Source organism: Epinephelus lanceolatus, chromosome 8 (genome assembly GCF_041903045.1).
Source record: "Epinephelus lanceolatus isolate andai-2023 chromosome 8, ASM4190304v1, whole genome shotgun sequence".
Lineage (NCBI taxonomy): Eukaryota > Metazoa > Chordata > Actinopteri > Perciformes > Serranidae > Epinephelus > Epinephelus lanceolatus.
Genome location: NC_135741.1, coordinates 25,979,186 through 25,994,017, shown reverse-complemented (window position 1 = coordinate 25,994,017; position 14,832 = coordinate 25,979,186). Strand labels below are relative to the sequence as shown.

At 41.5% G+C, this 14,832-nt stretch overlaps 2 protein-coding genes across 14 annotated transcripts; one reads left to right on the top strand and one right to left on the bottom strand.

Annotated features, from left to right (window-relative positions):
- Window positions 1–576: 576 nt before the first annotated feature.
- On the bottom strand, window positions 577–5,492 carry ngrn (neugrin, neurite outgrowth associated). The gene is made up of 3 exons (XM_033628257.2): window positions 5,109–5,492; window positions 4,910–5,020; window positions 577–2,475 (listed from the first exon to the last, which is right to left on the bottom strand). The coding sequence occupies exons 1-3, from the start codon at window positions 5,345–5,347 to the stop codon at window positions 1,884–1,886; spliced, it is 942 nt and encodes a 313-aa protein (XP_033484148.2). The 5' UTR covers window positions 5,348–5,492; the 3' UTR covers window positions 577–1,883.
- Window positions 5,493–7,091: 1,599 nt separating this feature from the next.
- Window positions 7,092–13,741, top strand: nfyal (nuclear transcription factor Y, alpha, like). Of its 13 annotated transcripts, none has more exons than XM_078170078.1 (10): window positions 7,092–7,227; window positions 8,003–8,107; window positions 8,290–8,373; window positions 9,314–9,460; window positions 9,812–9,943; window positions 10,035–10,137; window positions 10,254–10,405; window positions 11,134–11,307; window positions 11,635–11,745; window positions 12,701–13,741. In XM_078170078.1, exons 2-10 carry the CDS (start codon window positions 8,027–8,029, stop codon window positions 12,764–12,766), a joined length of 1,050 nt encoding a protein of 349 aa, XP_078026204.1. In that variant the 5' UTR covers window positions 7,092–7,227; window positions 8,003–8,026; the 3' UTR covers window positions 12,767–13,741. The 13 variants fall into 13 exon arrangements, with proteins under 13 accessions (XP_078026204.1, XP_078026203.1, XP_033485917.1 ...); XM_078170077.1 differs by having other exon boundaries at window positions 10,254–10,423; XM_033630026.2 differs by having other exon boundaries at window positions 10,254–10,423; window positions 11,632–11,745.
- Window positions 13,742–14,832: the final 1,091 nt, after the last annotated feature.

The following is a 14,832-nucleotide window of genomic DNA, read 5'->3' as shown; positions in this document are numbered from 1 at the left end:
GCTAGCAAAGCAGTTTTGTGTTGCTATGTGTGGTATTTATTCAGTTTTGGGAAATTACGATGTTTAGAAAGCACAATCTCAGGGAGCGCCATGATCTGTGATGCATCCATATATCAAATGTGCACACCGCCCCCTACTGTATTAGATGGATAGCACCATGGTCAGCTGAAGAAGCGCGGCTACTGACGTCACTCTCCTGCGCCGCTCAGATTGCCAAATCATTTTTGAATTATGGTCACTATTTTGCAGGGCAGACCACGAAAATGAAATAGCAATGTCTTCTTTTTGATTATGGCATAAAATGTGCAGTCTTGAAGAAGAAAATACAAATGCAATAGGATGATTGATTATTCATTTTATTTATGAGTCAAATAATGTAGCCACATTCTGAAAATGAAAAAGCATTTCTGTAAATGCATTTTAATTTTCAAATTTTACATTTCAAATTGAATTTTGGTATCTATTTGCTGGGGTATATTTTGAAAATTAAATCTCAAATGACTTTTTCTTTTTCATTTTAATTAAGTAAAAGAATGAGCAGTCTTGAAGAAGAACATTAAAATGCAAACAGGATGATTGATGATTAATTTTATTTATGAGTCAAATAATGCAGCCACAATCTTAAAATGAAAAAGCATTTCTGCAAATACATTTTAATTTAAATATTAGTCACAGTTCGCTTCCATACGCAAGGTTCACCGACAAAACAGCTGTCTTATACTAAACATGTTTTCCAAATAAATACAACATGCTAACGTTATTAGCACAAGCCTATGGCATTTTACATTGTATAAATTAGCCTAGCGACAAGCGGTGATTTCCTTTATTCATATGAAGCCAGGATAAATCCCTGAAGGATAGATCACACACAAGGCTTTACTGTCTAAACAATTTATTGTTACCTATCCGTGAAATAAAAGTAAATAAAAGCTTTGTTTCCACTGAAGGAAATGGTTTCAGCTTACAGAAGGTCTGTGTCACCGCGGTGTGTAGTTACATTTCTGGGGAGGTGCACGTCAGGCTATGGCCTAGGTTCTGAACGCTGTAGCTACAGTGTTGATACAAGGCATAAGTATAAATTCCACATTAAAATGACTACAAAGAGATACAAAACAGCGGCAGGGACAAGAGACTTACGAAAACTACAAAAAGGGCAACCACAAAGGGACAAAAGCAGTCATGAAGAGACTCGAAATGACCACTTACAGAGACAAAACAACTGAGAGATGTTTAACGACTACAAGCAGACACAAGATAACCAAAGGGAATGAACAAGTATAAAGTCTGTGCGTCTTGCTCCTTTGTAGGAGCACCTTCTGCATGTCAGTGCCTCAGGGCCCATTGTCTCATGACCTACCCATGCACACATATACATACAGTACAGCAATCAGGGGTTAACGAAGAAGAATTTTCATTTGTTTTTATGGAAATGTGGATCTTTCATATCACTTTGGTGAGTGCCTATGGTTTGTACGTTCCACATTTTATCAATTTATCATGTGGTCATGACTTTGTCTCGGATTAGGTGATCTGGACTACTACACTGCTGGTAGTTCACACAGTGGTTTCTGTCACAGCCTGTCAGTTAATGAGAATTTCACATGGTTTACAAAGGGATCAGTTACCAAAGCACATCCTGGTTGTAGGATGAGTTTCATCTGTGTTCTCTGCCTAATTTTACAAGAGCTGCATTTATATCAGTTTTTTAATAAGGGAATAAATACAGAGATTAAGAAATAAAAACATGGGCAGAACAATCTTTGATCTTTTATTTTGCCTCTTTAATAATATGTCAGAAAGACACTGGGCAGATTATTATCAGGTGTTATGATGCCAACCTGAGCATCAAACATTGTGAGCTAACAGTTTAAGACAGGAGGTCCTCAGATTCTGTACAAAAAGTTGCCCTCTGCATCAAAGAAGTCATTTCCAATTTGCATCGCCGGATGAGGCTTTTCCATTTCTATGAACTCTTCAAGCTCTTCCTCTGTCAGCAGCCATCCATCCCAGCCCTCCTCGTCCTCTTCGTCCTCCTCTGTAGGATTTGTGTGAGAAATGCTGTCCTCTTCCTCTGGTCTTGCCGCAGGGACATCTTTACTGATACCAGGTCTGAACTGGGTGGGCAGAAGAGTGACAGGGGCAGCAGGACTCTTAGCGAGGGAACCTGAGCCTTCATCCCGAAGCATTAAAGTCCTGTCAGCCACAGGTACCACTGCTCCTTTAGTGCTTCCAGGTGGGAGTGCAGCTGATGTGTGGTTTCCAGGCAGCTTTAACCTGTCTTGCTCTGTTCCAGCACCTGAAGGCAGCACCTGCTGTCTGAGTTCAGCCATTACTTTGGCATCCTGCTTGGCTTTTCTTTGAGGGACAGGGACAAACTTGCTTCTGAGGACTCTCAGGATGACATCAGGGGTGACAGAGAAGCCCTCAGCCAGACGCCCTACTGTCCACTCTTCTGGTTGCTCCTGTTTCAGATACCTGAAAAATGAGACATATTTTAAAGTTCCAGTCTGTAGGATTTCAAGGGATATATTGACAGAAATTAAACCCTACCTAATAAGTACCTTTTTTTTAGTGTGTAATCACCTGAAAAAAGGACCTGTCTTAGAATGAGCTGTTTATATCTACATAGAGAGCAGGTCCACATCTATAGGGATCACTATGTTGAAACACAGTGTTTCTACAGTAGCCCAGAATAGGCTTGTGCCGATTTCCAGTTTAACCGGTTCGGTCCGGTTTAAGAGCTACACCCGGTTTATAATTCACGTCGACTGGATAGGAGAAAAAAAAAAAAAAAAGCTTTTCACATCGGCTGCGTGTCAAGGGACTATATTCAGCTTATCTTGCATTATAACATGTATTATGACAACTTAATAAGCTTTATGTTTGTTTATAAATGAAGTCTGATGTCTCAGAGGCTTCAGAGGGACTCGCAGATCCGCTCTGCTCAGCTGTCTGCTGCTGCAAGAGAGATCAAATTTCACTGGGGGCGGGGAAAAGTGCGAGGGAGTCAGCAGTCATTCAGGCCTAGTCCACACGAGCACGGGTATTTTTAAAACCGAACTTTTTTGGCCTCCAGTTTTTAAAAAATCTGCGTCCATACGAGCGGTGTAATAAAAATACCTCCGTCCACATGACACCGGAAATTCCACTATCAAGCAATGTAATACACATGCCAAAGCAGTAGGTGGCGATATAACTCCTAACTGTAAGGCCACTGTAGCCAATCAGAAGGCAGTAAAACGTCATTAGCGGAAAAACAACAATCTCTGAACTCCCCCTGACACCAGACTTTTCCAAAAAGTTCACCCTGGACTCCGGTTACAAATAACTCCGATTACAGGGGCCCAAAACTGCGGTTATGCGTGGATGAAAGGCCAAACCGTGAGCAAAGAGTCACAGTTTTATAAATACTCGCGTTGGTGTGGACAGTCCCTCAGTTTGTTGCCCTAGTAACCCGTTTCCACTGAAGAAGTTCCTGGTACTATTTGGGGGGCTGGAACTACTACAGGAACGTCCTCTCGCTCGGCCCTCTCAACCGCCGTGTCTCCACTGAGAGAGCGGAGTCGGAGGAAGGTTCCTTGGTGTCTTTCTGCGTCTTCTTCTTCTTGTGTAACCTTGTGTATATTGGCGGTTAATACAGCATTACTGCCACCTAGTGGATTGGAAGCGCATTACACCTATAATGGGCTTTTATTGGGAAAAATAGCTCAAATGCGACCCCCAGTGGTAAAATTAGGTATATAATTCGATATATCGGTTCGGTTAGATATTCGGCTTTAAATCAAACCGGTTGGAAAATTTTCAAACCAGCACAAACCTAGCCCAGAACAGGCAAACCAAACACCAACTCTAGATAGGGCCATTCACGTTTTTGCGTCAGCCACCCTAGTTCGCAGCCCCTCCGCAACAAGAACGTTGAAAAAACACAGATTTTTTTAAAATGTGAAACTGTTTTATCCAGTGTTTCTACTGGTTTAAATCACTGGGTCCATTTCTTTTAGAAACTGTGATCAGAAAAGAAGGTGAGCACACATTAGCCGGTGCTACACTAGTGGCCCTAATCTGACATCCCAAACTGCTTCGGAGAGACCCTGATTGTAACGTGAGACTGCTTCTTTCTGTGTTTTTACTGATTTTATTATCTGTCCATTTGTTTTGAAGAGGAAGAGACCTCTGTAAATAATTCAGCTCTCGGTAAAACCCTCATGAACAATGATGCTCTGAAACCAGTGGTTTCCAAATGCTCCAGCCACGGGGTCCAGATTTCTACTTATATTAGTCAAGGTCTACTCAGTATAATATCTTTAGCGTCATACTTGCATTTGGCCATGTCGTTGAGCTAGTTTGATGTCTCTGTCAAGTACCTGTCCGTTAGTCACTCACTCTACAGCAGGAAACGGCACTTCAAAATAAAAGCTATATGCCAGAAATTCACTGTACTTTGAAATCAAGTGTGTTTTTTACAAACTTGACACATTTGTGGACACTTGCGGCCCATTAAGAATAGACCAGCAACCCACTTTTGGACCAACACCCGCCATTTGGGAACTACTGGTCTATGACAGTCCAAAAATACTGGTGAACATGAACAACTCTCTCCCAAATCCAAAAGCTAGAGTGCTAAAACTCAACGAATGGTGAAAGATGTTATGGGCTTTTAAGATGTTATAGATGACACTGAGAGCACACAGGGGAATGCTCTGGGTATATGGGAACATTTTCTGTTTCAGAACTTAGAACATTACCATAGAATAATACTTATATGGGTATAAAAAAGATAACAAACATTCATGGGTCCACAAATTCATTGCCTGTGGCGCGGGTCCAGACTTCACACTTGATGACATCACAGCTTGTAGACTTACAGACATTTCTTGGGTAAGTGAGTGTAAGCAACAAAGCTCCTCACTTGATCTGCTCAATAGCATCCCAGGTCAGTTTCCTCTGTGGAGCTCCTGATGGAGTCATCTGCCTCCTCAGTATATGATATTTCACAGTCTTCTGCCTCTTCCTCCCCTCACTGGAAAACATGAGAGGAAGCTTAACTTCACATAGATTATACAGACAGCACACACAAAGCATTGTATAGGAGTAATGTTGACTCTTACTCAACCAAGGCCTGGAGCTTGTCCTCCACATCCTCTATCCCAAGTTCATCATCAGACATCTCATCAGCGTCTGCAGGAGCTCTGTTTGGTGCTCTGTCTCTGTGCACATGGCTCTGTCCCCTCCACGCCTTACTGGCTCCTCTGCTCGCAAACCGACAGCTGTTCATAGAAACAGGGGGCATCCCTGACAGAGCACCGAGCCTGGAGAGCAGGGAGAGGACCTGGAGAGGTCGGGCCATGCTCACAGACACTGTGTCCTCCCCCTTTTAACCAGTATCTCTAGCTTGTTCTTCCCCAAAGATGTTCACACAACCAGACACAAATTAACACACACTGACGCGCGTGTAACAGTCCAACTGTCCACTGCTGCTCACCGGAGTTACTTAATTTCTATTCCGTTATTTTACAACAGAGGAGCCACTCCACCAAAACCAATAACACCCACAGTCATGCCATACACGCATAAACCCCTCGTGAATATACTTCCGCAAACATGACTCTCAAAACACAAAGACGGTGCGGTGCTGCCCCCTGCCGGAGCGGAGGTGAATAACAAGACCAAAATAAATGACAGCAACTTTCAGGGTGCAACTCACAAAAAGAGCAATTTACATCTGTGTCACTCTTTAACTTTTTAAAGAAATGTTATTATAGTGGACCTAAACTGAACAAAAAGGCTCTCTTGTAACATGAAACGCATTAAGTATCATATGGGTGTTTAACTTGCTTTGCCAGGGGGCCACTTTTTCAAAATGACAAAAGGCCAGGGGGCAATTAATAAACTATGATTAATAATATTTATCAGTAATTATAATAAATTAACTGCCTTTTTTCAACCTGTTGATGTTTACTGACCTCACTCATCTTTGCCAAGAGGCAAATTGCAGCAGCCCAGCACAGGTCAGGTGCAAGCGGGGGCATTTCTAGGATCGGAAGACATTTGGGTCATAGCCAAGACCTCTGTAGCAGGGGAATGCTCCCCCAGCACCCTTTTTCAAAGTAAAAAAGCTGTATTTAAAGGACTACTTCACTCACAAAATAACCTTTTGTAGATCAATCGGGTGGCCCTCCGACCATTTTCTAATTTACAATGAAAATAATGATTCACACACCCTTTTTTTAAACTTTTAAAGTAAATAAGTTGCAGGGGTGCATAAAAAGCATTTAAGGAATATTTCCCCAACAAAATGACCATTAGTTTATCAATAAGTCATGCCCTGTTATCCTGAATTTGTGAAGAAAACTTTTTTTTTCATATGCCTCCATGGACAATGAGGAACACACTGACTGACAGATTGGAGACTAGCACTGTATCAAAACATCAGTTTAAAACACTCACACAGTTTATCAGGTCATAATCTCAGTAGGCCTTCTTCCAAAATACATGCATTTTTGTTAAAAAAAGAAAGAATAATGTATTTGGTAAAGTCTTTGCTAATGTATTGGAGTCTGGCTTTGAAGAGAGCATATGTTTCACTTTCAGTACTTAAAAAAAGTAAGGTTTTAGTGAAAATGCATGTGTTTGGGAAGTACTGAGCACACCACTGGAGTTTGTAAATGCATATGTTTTGATATAATTTTTGCTGTTGCTGGTCCACAATCAATCAATGAATTAATGTGTTCGCCTTTATAATGGAGGCCTGCAAGAAAAACAAAGATTTCTTTACGAATTCAAGGCAACAGACTAATTGATAAAAAAAAATGTGAGGGAAATATTCCTTTAATGTTTTATGCACTCCTGCAACATGTTTACCTTAAAAGTAGAAAAAAGTATTTTCATTGTGAATTACAAAAGCTGAATATCACTGTGTTTCACAATATAATGGCTACTTTTGTCATTTCAATTCCACTTAACACGATAAATAGACCCAGATAGTAAATACTATATCCCAGGGGAGCTGTCAGAGAAAACAAAGAATTAAAACAAAATGGCGACACCTGCCGGGCTCCCGGGGCTCTGCACCCTGCTCTGTCCCCGGTGCTCATGTGTCACGCAGCTGCGCACCTCCTCCCTGGCGCCGTTGTTTCATTTGCGCCATTTTGTCCGCTCACTTTGTTGATTGGGCTTTAGCGAGCTGTACTAGAGCCAATCAGAGGGAAACCGGACAGCGAAGATACGGTAAGGGAGACCCGATTGAAGGCATTGGTAGTTGTCAGCACGGATTGGTTTGCCATGGACCAACCAAATTACTAACCCAGCTAAATGCAAAAAACTCGAATGGCAGTTTGATTTCGACCGCTGCGTCCCGGGCTGGGTAACTTCTTGTCCCTAATGTTGGCTCCTGTGAGGAAACGTGATCTCTGGTGCTCCATGAGCCTTAAGCTAACGTTAGCTAAAATATACAACCTCAAACAAAGGGACGGCTGATAACGCCAACGTCCTCCTGTCAGAAAAACGCTGCCTAGCAAACAATCATCATATATCATTAACGATAACCACTATAAAGACTGGCGTTAGCTGTTTACCTGCTAACTGGCCTCCCTGTTATGCTTTGTAGCATTTACACGGCTTTTTAGCTAGCTAGCTGACGTTAGCCTTGTTAGCTCCCACGACAATATCCTGTTAGCAAAACAAGCAAGCCAGCTGCTGACCTATATCATTCAGTGTGGGGTCCATATATCACCTCTAAATCTCATACACAATATTTTACATATAACGTCATAAATTAGTGTGATGAATTTAAATTATTAGGGACGCTAATGTGTCCCCATTTGTGTAATGTGTAACGTTTTCAAACAATGAGTTGGCAGTAACGTTAAATATCAATTGTAAACACCTTGTTTCCTTTCTGGGTGATCAAAAAGGTTGTGGGTGAATATACATTAAAATATATACCTAAGAATCATACATTTAATGTCAGCTAATACTGTATGTGTCTTTCTTTTGTTTCTAGAGAGGGTTGTGACAATAACAAGCCATGGAGCAGTACACCACTGCCACCACCACTACTGGGGAGCAGATAGTTGTGCAGACTGCCAATGGACAGATCCAACAGCAGGTGAGCTCAGGATTGACTGATAAATTTGGTTTTGCTAAATAAAAGTCTGGTATACCATCAACAGTTAAACCCTCTGCTATAAGATCACAGGTAACAGGTGCCCAATGGATTCCAGATCCAATCTGTTTTCCTGATATTTGTCTGAGACTGTATTATCCTGTATTATCCTGCCTTGCCTGCAGACACAGGGCACAGTGACGGCTGTGCAGCTGCAAACAGAGGCGCCAGTGGTGACGGCCTCAGGCCAGCAGGTGCAGACACTCCAGGTAGTGGTGTCACCGCCGTCGCCCTGTGTCAGAGTCACTACAGTGTTACAACCTACAAGTTTGCATGCTACAAGCAGGGCTGTTTCTCATGACCCATCTCCGTGCTGTTTGGTTCATCCTCCCTCCCCAGCATGTCTTACAGCTGCCTGAACTGCATGTTTCTCAGCACAGTGTGTTGTGCGTCAGCCTCGGGTTTCTGCTCGTGCTCTCATGACTTCTGTTTGTCTGAGCTGTGTTTGTCTCTTACTTTTAAAAGCAAGTTATGCAAGTCAGATGTTGTTCTTCTCAGTGAGGACAAAAGCAATTTGTAACATGAGTCATATCAGTGTGTTTTGCAGTTAGCAGAAGTACCAGTGCTGAACAGCATGGATCCTGGCTGTCACTTCTCATCCCCTAGCTATATTTTTCTTATTGTCTAGATGCAAAATGGCAGTGGATTCCTTTCCTCTGGCATTTTTCCTATGGTACAGCTGCTGCCACAGGCTTTTAGTTGTCCATTGTGGCCACTCACTCATTTATGAATGCTAATTGGACATTCTGTACTTGTCAAGTTGCATATGCGAATACAAATTCATTTGACCGCAGTATCTTGTCTAATCATGTGCTTTTAAGCAAATCAAGTTTTAATTAACTTTGTGTAACCCTTTGGTTCAGCAGCAGTATTCCAGTAAATACAAAACCACTGAATACAGAGGGTTTGTATTTTGCAATTGTAGCCTGACTAACATAGGCTACAGTTTGGATTTAGTATGGAACCAGATGGCTTCATGTTTGTGTATCCCAAAGCAGAACACATTAAGTACATATATCCATGATATTGTATCCTGGATGTTGCTGATTTGACATCATTTGCTCGCAGTCCTGTGAGCCACATGTAAGTCATATTAAGGTAACAAGTACTGGCAGTGGTGTTGTAACAGCTTTCTGTATCTCTCTGTAGGTGCAGGGACAGCCTCTGATGGTCCAGGTGAGCGGTGGGCAGCTCATCACATCATCAGGGCAACCAATAATGGTGCAGGCCATGTCAGGGGGGCAGGGTCAAACCATAATGCAGGTCCCTGTATCTGGAGCCCAGGGACTGCAGCAGGTAAGAGATAAGGCTCATTTACTAGATTAAGATCTGTATTCAAATTGTACCACATTATCTCGTACAAGGAAGTGGTGTTTTCTGTGTAATAGTACTGGCAGATGTGGAAAGTGGGTGTAGTATTTCAGTATGAGAAGCACAGTGTGACTGGGCTTTATCAGTTTCTTTACACGTTACTTTTGACAAATGCTGCATACTTGTGAAACTAATTTGAAGTGCCAAAAAATAAGTGTTTTCCTTACAGTTTATTCGAGTAGATGTTTTAGGTGAATGCCGTGAAATGTGAATGAGACTATGTTCCTGAATTTTCCGTCTTATTGAGCCAATCTGTGGTACTTTGTTCATGTGTAGATCCAGCTGGTGCAGCCAGGTCAGATACAGCTGCAGGGTGGTCAGACTCTCCAGCTCCAGGGCCAGCAGGGTCAGCCCCAGCAGATCATCATCCAGCAGCCCCAGACAGCCATCACTGCCGGACAGAACCAGGTGTTAAACTCTGACCAGTGGAATTGCAAATCCTTTAAATCAAATTATTATGAATACTGAGTAACTTCTCTCCTTACTTGTGGTCCCGCAGGGGCAGCAGATAAGCGTGCAGGGCCAACAGGTGGCACAGACGGCTGACGGACAGACCATCGTCTACCAGCCTGTCAATGCAGATGGCACTGTCCTGCAGCAGGGTAAACTCACTTTTCTCCTCCCTTCTCTGTTTGCCTTCTACGGTGTAGACTTTATGAACAGGAGCACTGATGAGTTGTCATCTTGCATAAGAACTGTAATAATAATCTCTTTGCAGGAATGATCACCATCCCAGCTGCCAGCTTGGCAGGCGCCCAGATAGTACAGGCAGGGGGTGCCAACACCAACACTACAAACAGCGGCCAAGGCACTGTGACCGTCACCCTGCCCGTCTCCGGTAACATGGTCAATGCAGGTGGAATGGTCATGGTAAGACCCTGTGCAGAGGTACCCAGCATCTTCTTACCTTTTTCTTTTTTAACTCTAGACTCACATGGTGTGATGGTGGTCACCAAAAGTAGCTTTTTAATCTATAATTTTTGTGCTAATCATAACATCCTTTCTCTATCAATCGTAAAACTGCAGAATTGTGGTGTACAAATGTATTTAGATTCTCTTTTAGTGGAATCATATTGTGATGATATGATGAACTGATAATTTGGTGATACTTTAATTCTGTAAAAAATTGATCAGAAAGCTGTCAAAATTAACATTATTGGAAAATTTAGATTTTTAGCTTAGTTTTAGTTTAGTTTTTTGAACCATGTTAACTGCAGTTAAAAGTACTGTTTATTTAAAACCCCTAACACCCAATGTGTCCACTGACATTAGTATTTTTCACCTATTTTGCCTGATTAGACCATTCCTAGGATTGTATAGGCTTTCACAGATTATGTTTGACTATGGCTTCTCACTCACCTTTACTGCGCTTGTTAGAGCAGGATGACTTTATGATTCTTATTAGTTCTGGATATTTGGTGACCTCATGCAAGTACCAGCATAACTCCACCCAGTGTCAGCCTTTAAAGAACTTTATTTATCTGGAATGACTGAAAACACCTGTATATGCACAGTAACTACTTGCTGATATACATGAATGATTTCCATGCCAGAGGCTCAAAATACCGTGTCCCTGTTTGTGTCTCTCCCACCATCAGATGGTGCCTGGAGGCGGTGCAGTTCCCACAATGCAGCGTATCCCCCTGCCAGGGGCTGAGATGCTGGAGGAGGAACCTCTGTATGTCAATGCCAAACAGTACCACCGCATCCTGAAGCGCAGACAGGCCCGAGCCAAACTGGAGGCTGAGGGCAAGATCCCCAAGGAAAGGAGGGTAAGAGGCTTTATCCATCATCTCACACCACACAAACGGACACGTTGAAGTTCTCTCTCTCACTACCTGCTAATTGCAAGCATGCATGTTTTAAGCCCTTGCTCCTCTCTTGACCAGCTACTTGATTATTTTCAGTCAGTCTACAATTTCATATTCAACTCATTCTGTGTATCATCTTGTGCTGTGAAGGTAGCTGTCTATTATGTTATATTGGGGTTTATAAATACCATGAGACAAGTACGAAAATGCATTTTGTTTTTTTGGGGTTGGTAAGTGATCTTTCAGCTGGCCATGAGCTGTATGATACAATAAATTTTTCTCTAGCAGAAATACTTACACGAGTCACGCCACCGTCACGCAATGCAGCGTAAGCGAGGAGATGGAGGACGCTTCTTTTCACCTAAGGACAAGGAGGAAATGGCTTTGGCACTGGCACAGGTAAGACACTGGGTGCAGAAAAATATCACACACATCATCACTCAGTAACGAGATATATTCTGACTCAAGCCTGTAAATGTTGTTATAAAATGTCAACTAAGCACTTGAAGTAACAATCTCAAAGATGTTTACATAAATAAATGTCTGTGAAGTTGCTATCTGTCACTGAACGAGGTCACACAATGGCGATTTAACCTAAGGCCCACTGAAGTATTGCAGTATTTATACATTTGCTAGTATTAAAAACTGGGTGACAAAGGTGACATTTGTGGAAAGAAATGCTGGGTGAAGTTATTGCTAATCAAGCAAACCTAACATTTTCTACCGCTGCAGCTTAATATTAAATTCATTTAACTGGCAAAGCACAAGCTGACAGGAAATACATAGTATTTCATAATTAGCCTAGCGCTTACCACTATCGATCATCAAAAATGCGTATACAAAACAAGTTATGGTCATTTTAGGCATTAGTTGACAGCAGATCAGTTTTAAATAATGCAGATAGCAGTGGAACAAGGAGGAGCAGCCTCAGTGAGCTGTGAGATGAAGAACTGCAGGCAACAGACAGCATACCTCCGACTTACCGAAGTAGCCAGCTCCCTTTAGTGTGCCTGGCTGTCAGCAGACTCATGCTGTGTGCTGCATAAAATCAGATCACAGTTGCTCACGGAATGATTAAAAAAGGCCAATTTTTGCCGGACTTCTTTATTCAAACAAAACTAGTTCGTTGCTCTCTCCAGAACTCTGTGACCTGTAGTATTAAAACATTTGCTGTTGCCACAGTAACCACAGGTGATGCCAATGACTGAAATCTTTGAGATTGACACTTCATGTGATTAAAAAGAAATGTCACTTTGTTTAAATATGAGATATCTTACTTTAGAATGAAACTCCCTATAATGTATTATGGTGACCTCACTGATCCTTTCTCCTCCTCCTCCTCCTCCTCCTCCAGCAACAGCAGGAGGCAGCCCAGGCAGCAGCAGATGAGACGGTGGGGCAGATGATCCGAGTTGCATAGCACTGTGGCCAACATCATCCCTTCTCTCTCTGAACTCTACCCCGCCTGAGACTCTTCATCACAGCTAACCTGATCTGCCACATCTTCTACTCTCACTTTTACTCCCTCCTGCCCAGCCCTCATACACCTAACCACAGCACCACCAGTGGGTTTGTTCTGTTTTCTCTCTACTCCTACACTGGTCTTCCAGGGAGCTGACCATGTGGCTGCAGAGCCTGTGGACTGTTCTGGTCTTCTTCTCAGAAATCGAGGATGCTTCCACCCTCAGCTTATCTGGTAGAGCCTTTTACAGCCAGCTTTTCATTTTCACAAGGATGTGTTTGGACAATAATGAAGCATGAAGTCTTGGATAACCAGGGCTAGTCACACAGAATAAATACCAGCTGTGAAGCCATGTCAGACCCTGGTCTGTTAAAAAGATGAGAATTTGTCACCAGTGGATATTTGTTGCTTTAAATATTTTTTGTAAATGGTACAGATGTTGTTGTGTTTTTCAGAGACACTCGTTAAGCATTGGTGTCTCATATCTTTTATGTGATGCCCTGTATTTTGACATTTCTTTTTTTTTCATCCCATGCACTGTGGGGGATGGACTCAGCACCATAAATCCAACCTGCATCCACCGAGCAGAAGCTGAAATGTGATAATAATGTGAAGATATTGTACAGAATTTCTTTTCTTCCCCAGTGTGTATCGGATGTACTTACTAATTTGCCCAATACTGTGGATGCATTTTATACAATTTCGTGGTTAGACATAGTGTTTGTAGGAAAACATGACTGTGTTTTTATCATGACACATTTTTCTCCATGTAGTTATTTCTTCATCGCTCAGTCCACCTAAGTGTTTTTGTTTTTTCATTGTAGATAATAGATTTTTTTACCCATCAGATGCTGTTCTGAAATGTTTTTTTTATAACAGGAAAAAAAGGTTGGACATTCATGAAACCTATGTCAATTAAATTTTATTAAGCGACTTAAGTGGCTCAGTTCTTAACTCTAACTCAGGTTAGTTTACTCTGTCATCAATATTTAATCAGTAACATTGCATCGTATTTTAAAAATTGATCATATAGTTTGTATTAGGGCTGGCACGGTGGAGTTTTATCGTGGTCAACCGATGGATAGAAAATTTAGGGAAAAAATGCTCTAAGTCAAATTCATCTTTAACTTTTTTATTGTGCCTTTTATTTCTTTTTTGGCAAATGAATCGTACCCAAAATACGAGTGAAAGTAGGTTGAGAGTGAGTCTGTAACCATAACTACAAAATAGTACAAAAAGAGCAACTACACTTAATAGATAGTGAAAAGGGAACCAGATGGTGTTGGGCGGAGGAGACGGAGAGAAAGGAAAGAAATGGAAATGGTGGGGGCACTGGATCATCTCCACAATATTATCACATTTGTATTATTAAGATGCAGTTGTAGAGGAAGTATTCAGATCCTCTACTTAAATAAAAGTAGTAATATCACTGTAAAAATACTCTGTTATTCGGCAAGGCATTTTAGCTACAAGGCAATTCAAAAGGACATTTAAATACAATTTTAAAAATGCCATTAAAAGAGTGAAAGCATAGAAAATAAAAATAAGCTAAGACAGTTATGAAACACAGGGTTTAAAGTTACAGTGCAGTGTAAAAGTCCTGCATTGAAAATATTACTTACATAAAAATATAAACGTGCAAGCAGGAGAATGTATTTAAGTATTAAAAGTAAAAGTACTCGGTGCATAAATATTTAAATCAATTTAATGAACTGAAATAATTCAAAGGAAAAACAGGAGACTCTCATGTTTGAGAGGCCGAAACCAGCTCCTTTTTTTACATACTATTTTTCTGGTTTGACTTGTTTTTTTATTGTTAAAGACTATTTAAATTATAAAACTTTAATTAATTAATTATTAAATCTTGAAATGAGGGATGAACAGAGCAACCTCTGAAGTTAAGCACTGTCCCGAACACGTTCTGCCAATCAGACGCTGTAGATTCTAGACGTTGTACCACTGCCAACCAATCAGAGTGAAGGAGGCGGGACTTGTGCTCAGCCTGCTCCTGTGAGATTGATACT

Coding starts and splice junctions, on each gene's coding strand:
- ngrn (XM_033628257.2), bottom strand. CDS start 5,347: ATGGCCCGACCTCTCCAGGTCCTCTCCCTGCTCTCCAGGCTCGGTGCT. Junction 5,021..5,108: donor AAGCTCCAGGCCTTGGTTGA/GTAAGAGTCAAC, acceptor CATGTTTTCCAG/TGAGGGGAGGAAGAGGCAGA. Junction 2,476..4,909: donor GATGCTATTGAGCAGATCAA/GTGAGGAGCTTT, acceptor CTCATTTTTCAG/GTATCTGAAACAGGAGCAAC.
- nfyal (XM_033630022.2), top strand. CDS start 8,027: ATGGAGCAGTACACCACTGCCACCACCACTACTGGGGAGCAGATAGTT. Junction 8,377..9,313: donor AGGTGCAGACACTCCAGGTA/GTGGTGTCACCG, acceptor ATCTCTCTGTAG/GTGCAGGGACAGCCTCTGAT. Junction 11,308..11,631: donor AGATCCCCAAGGAAAGGAGG/GTAAGAGGCTTT, acceptor ATTTTTCTCTAG/CAGAAATACTTACACGAGTC.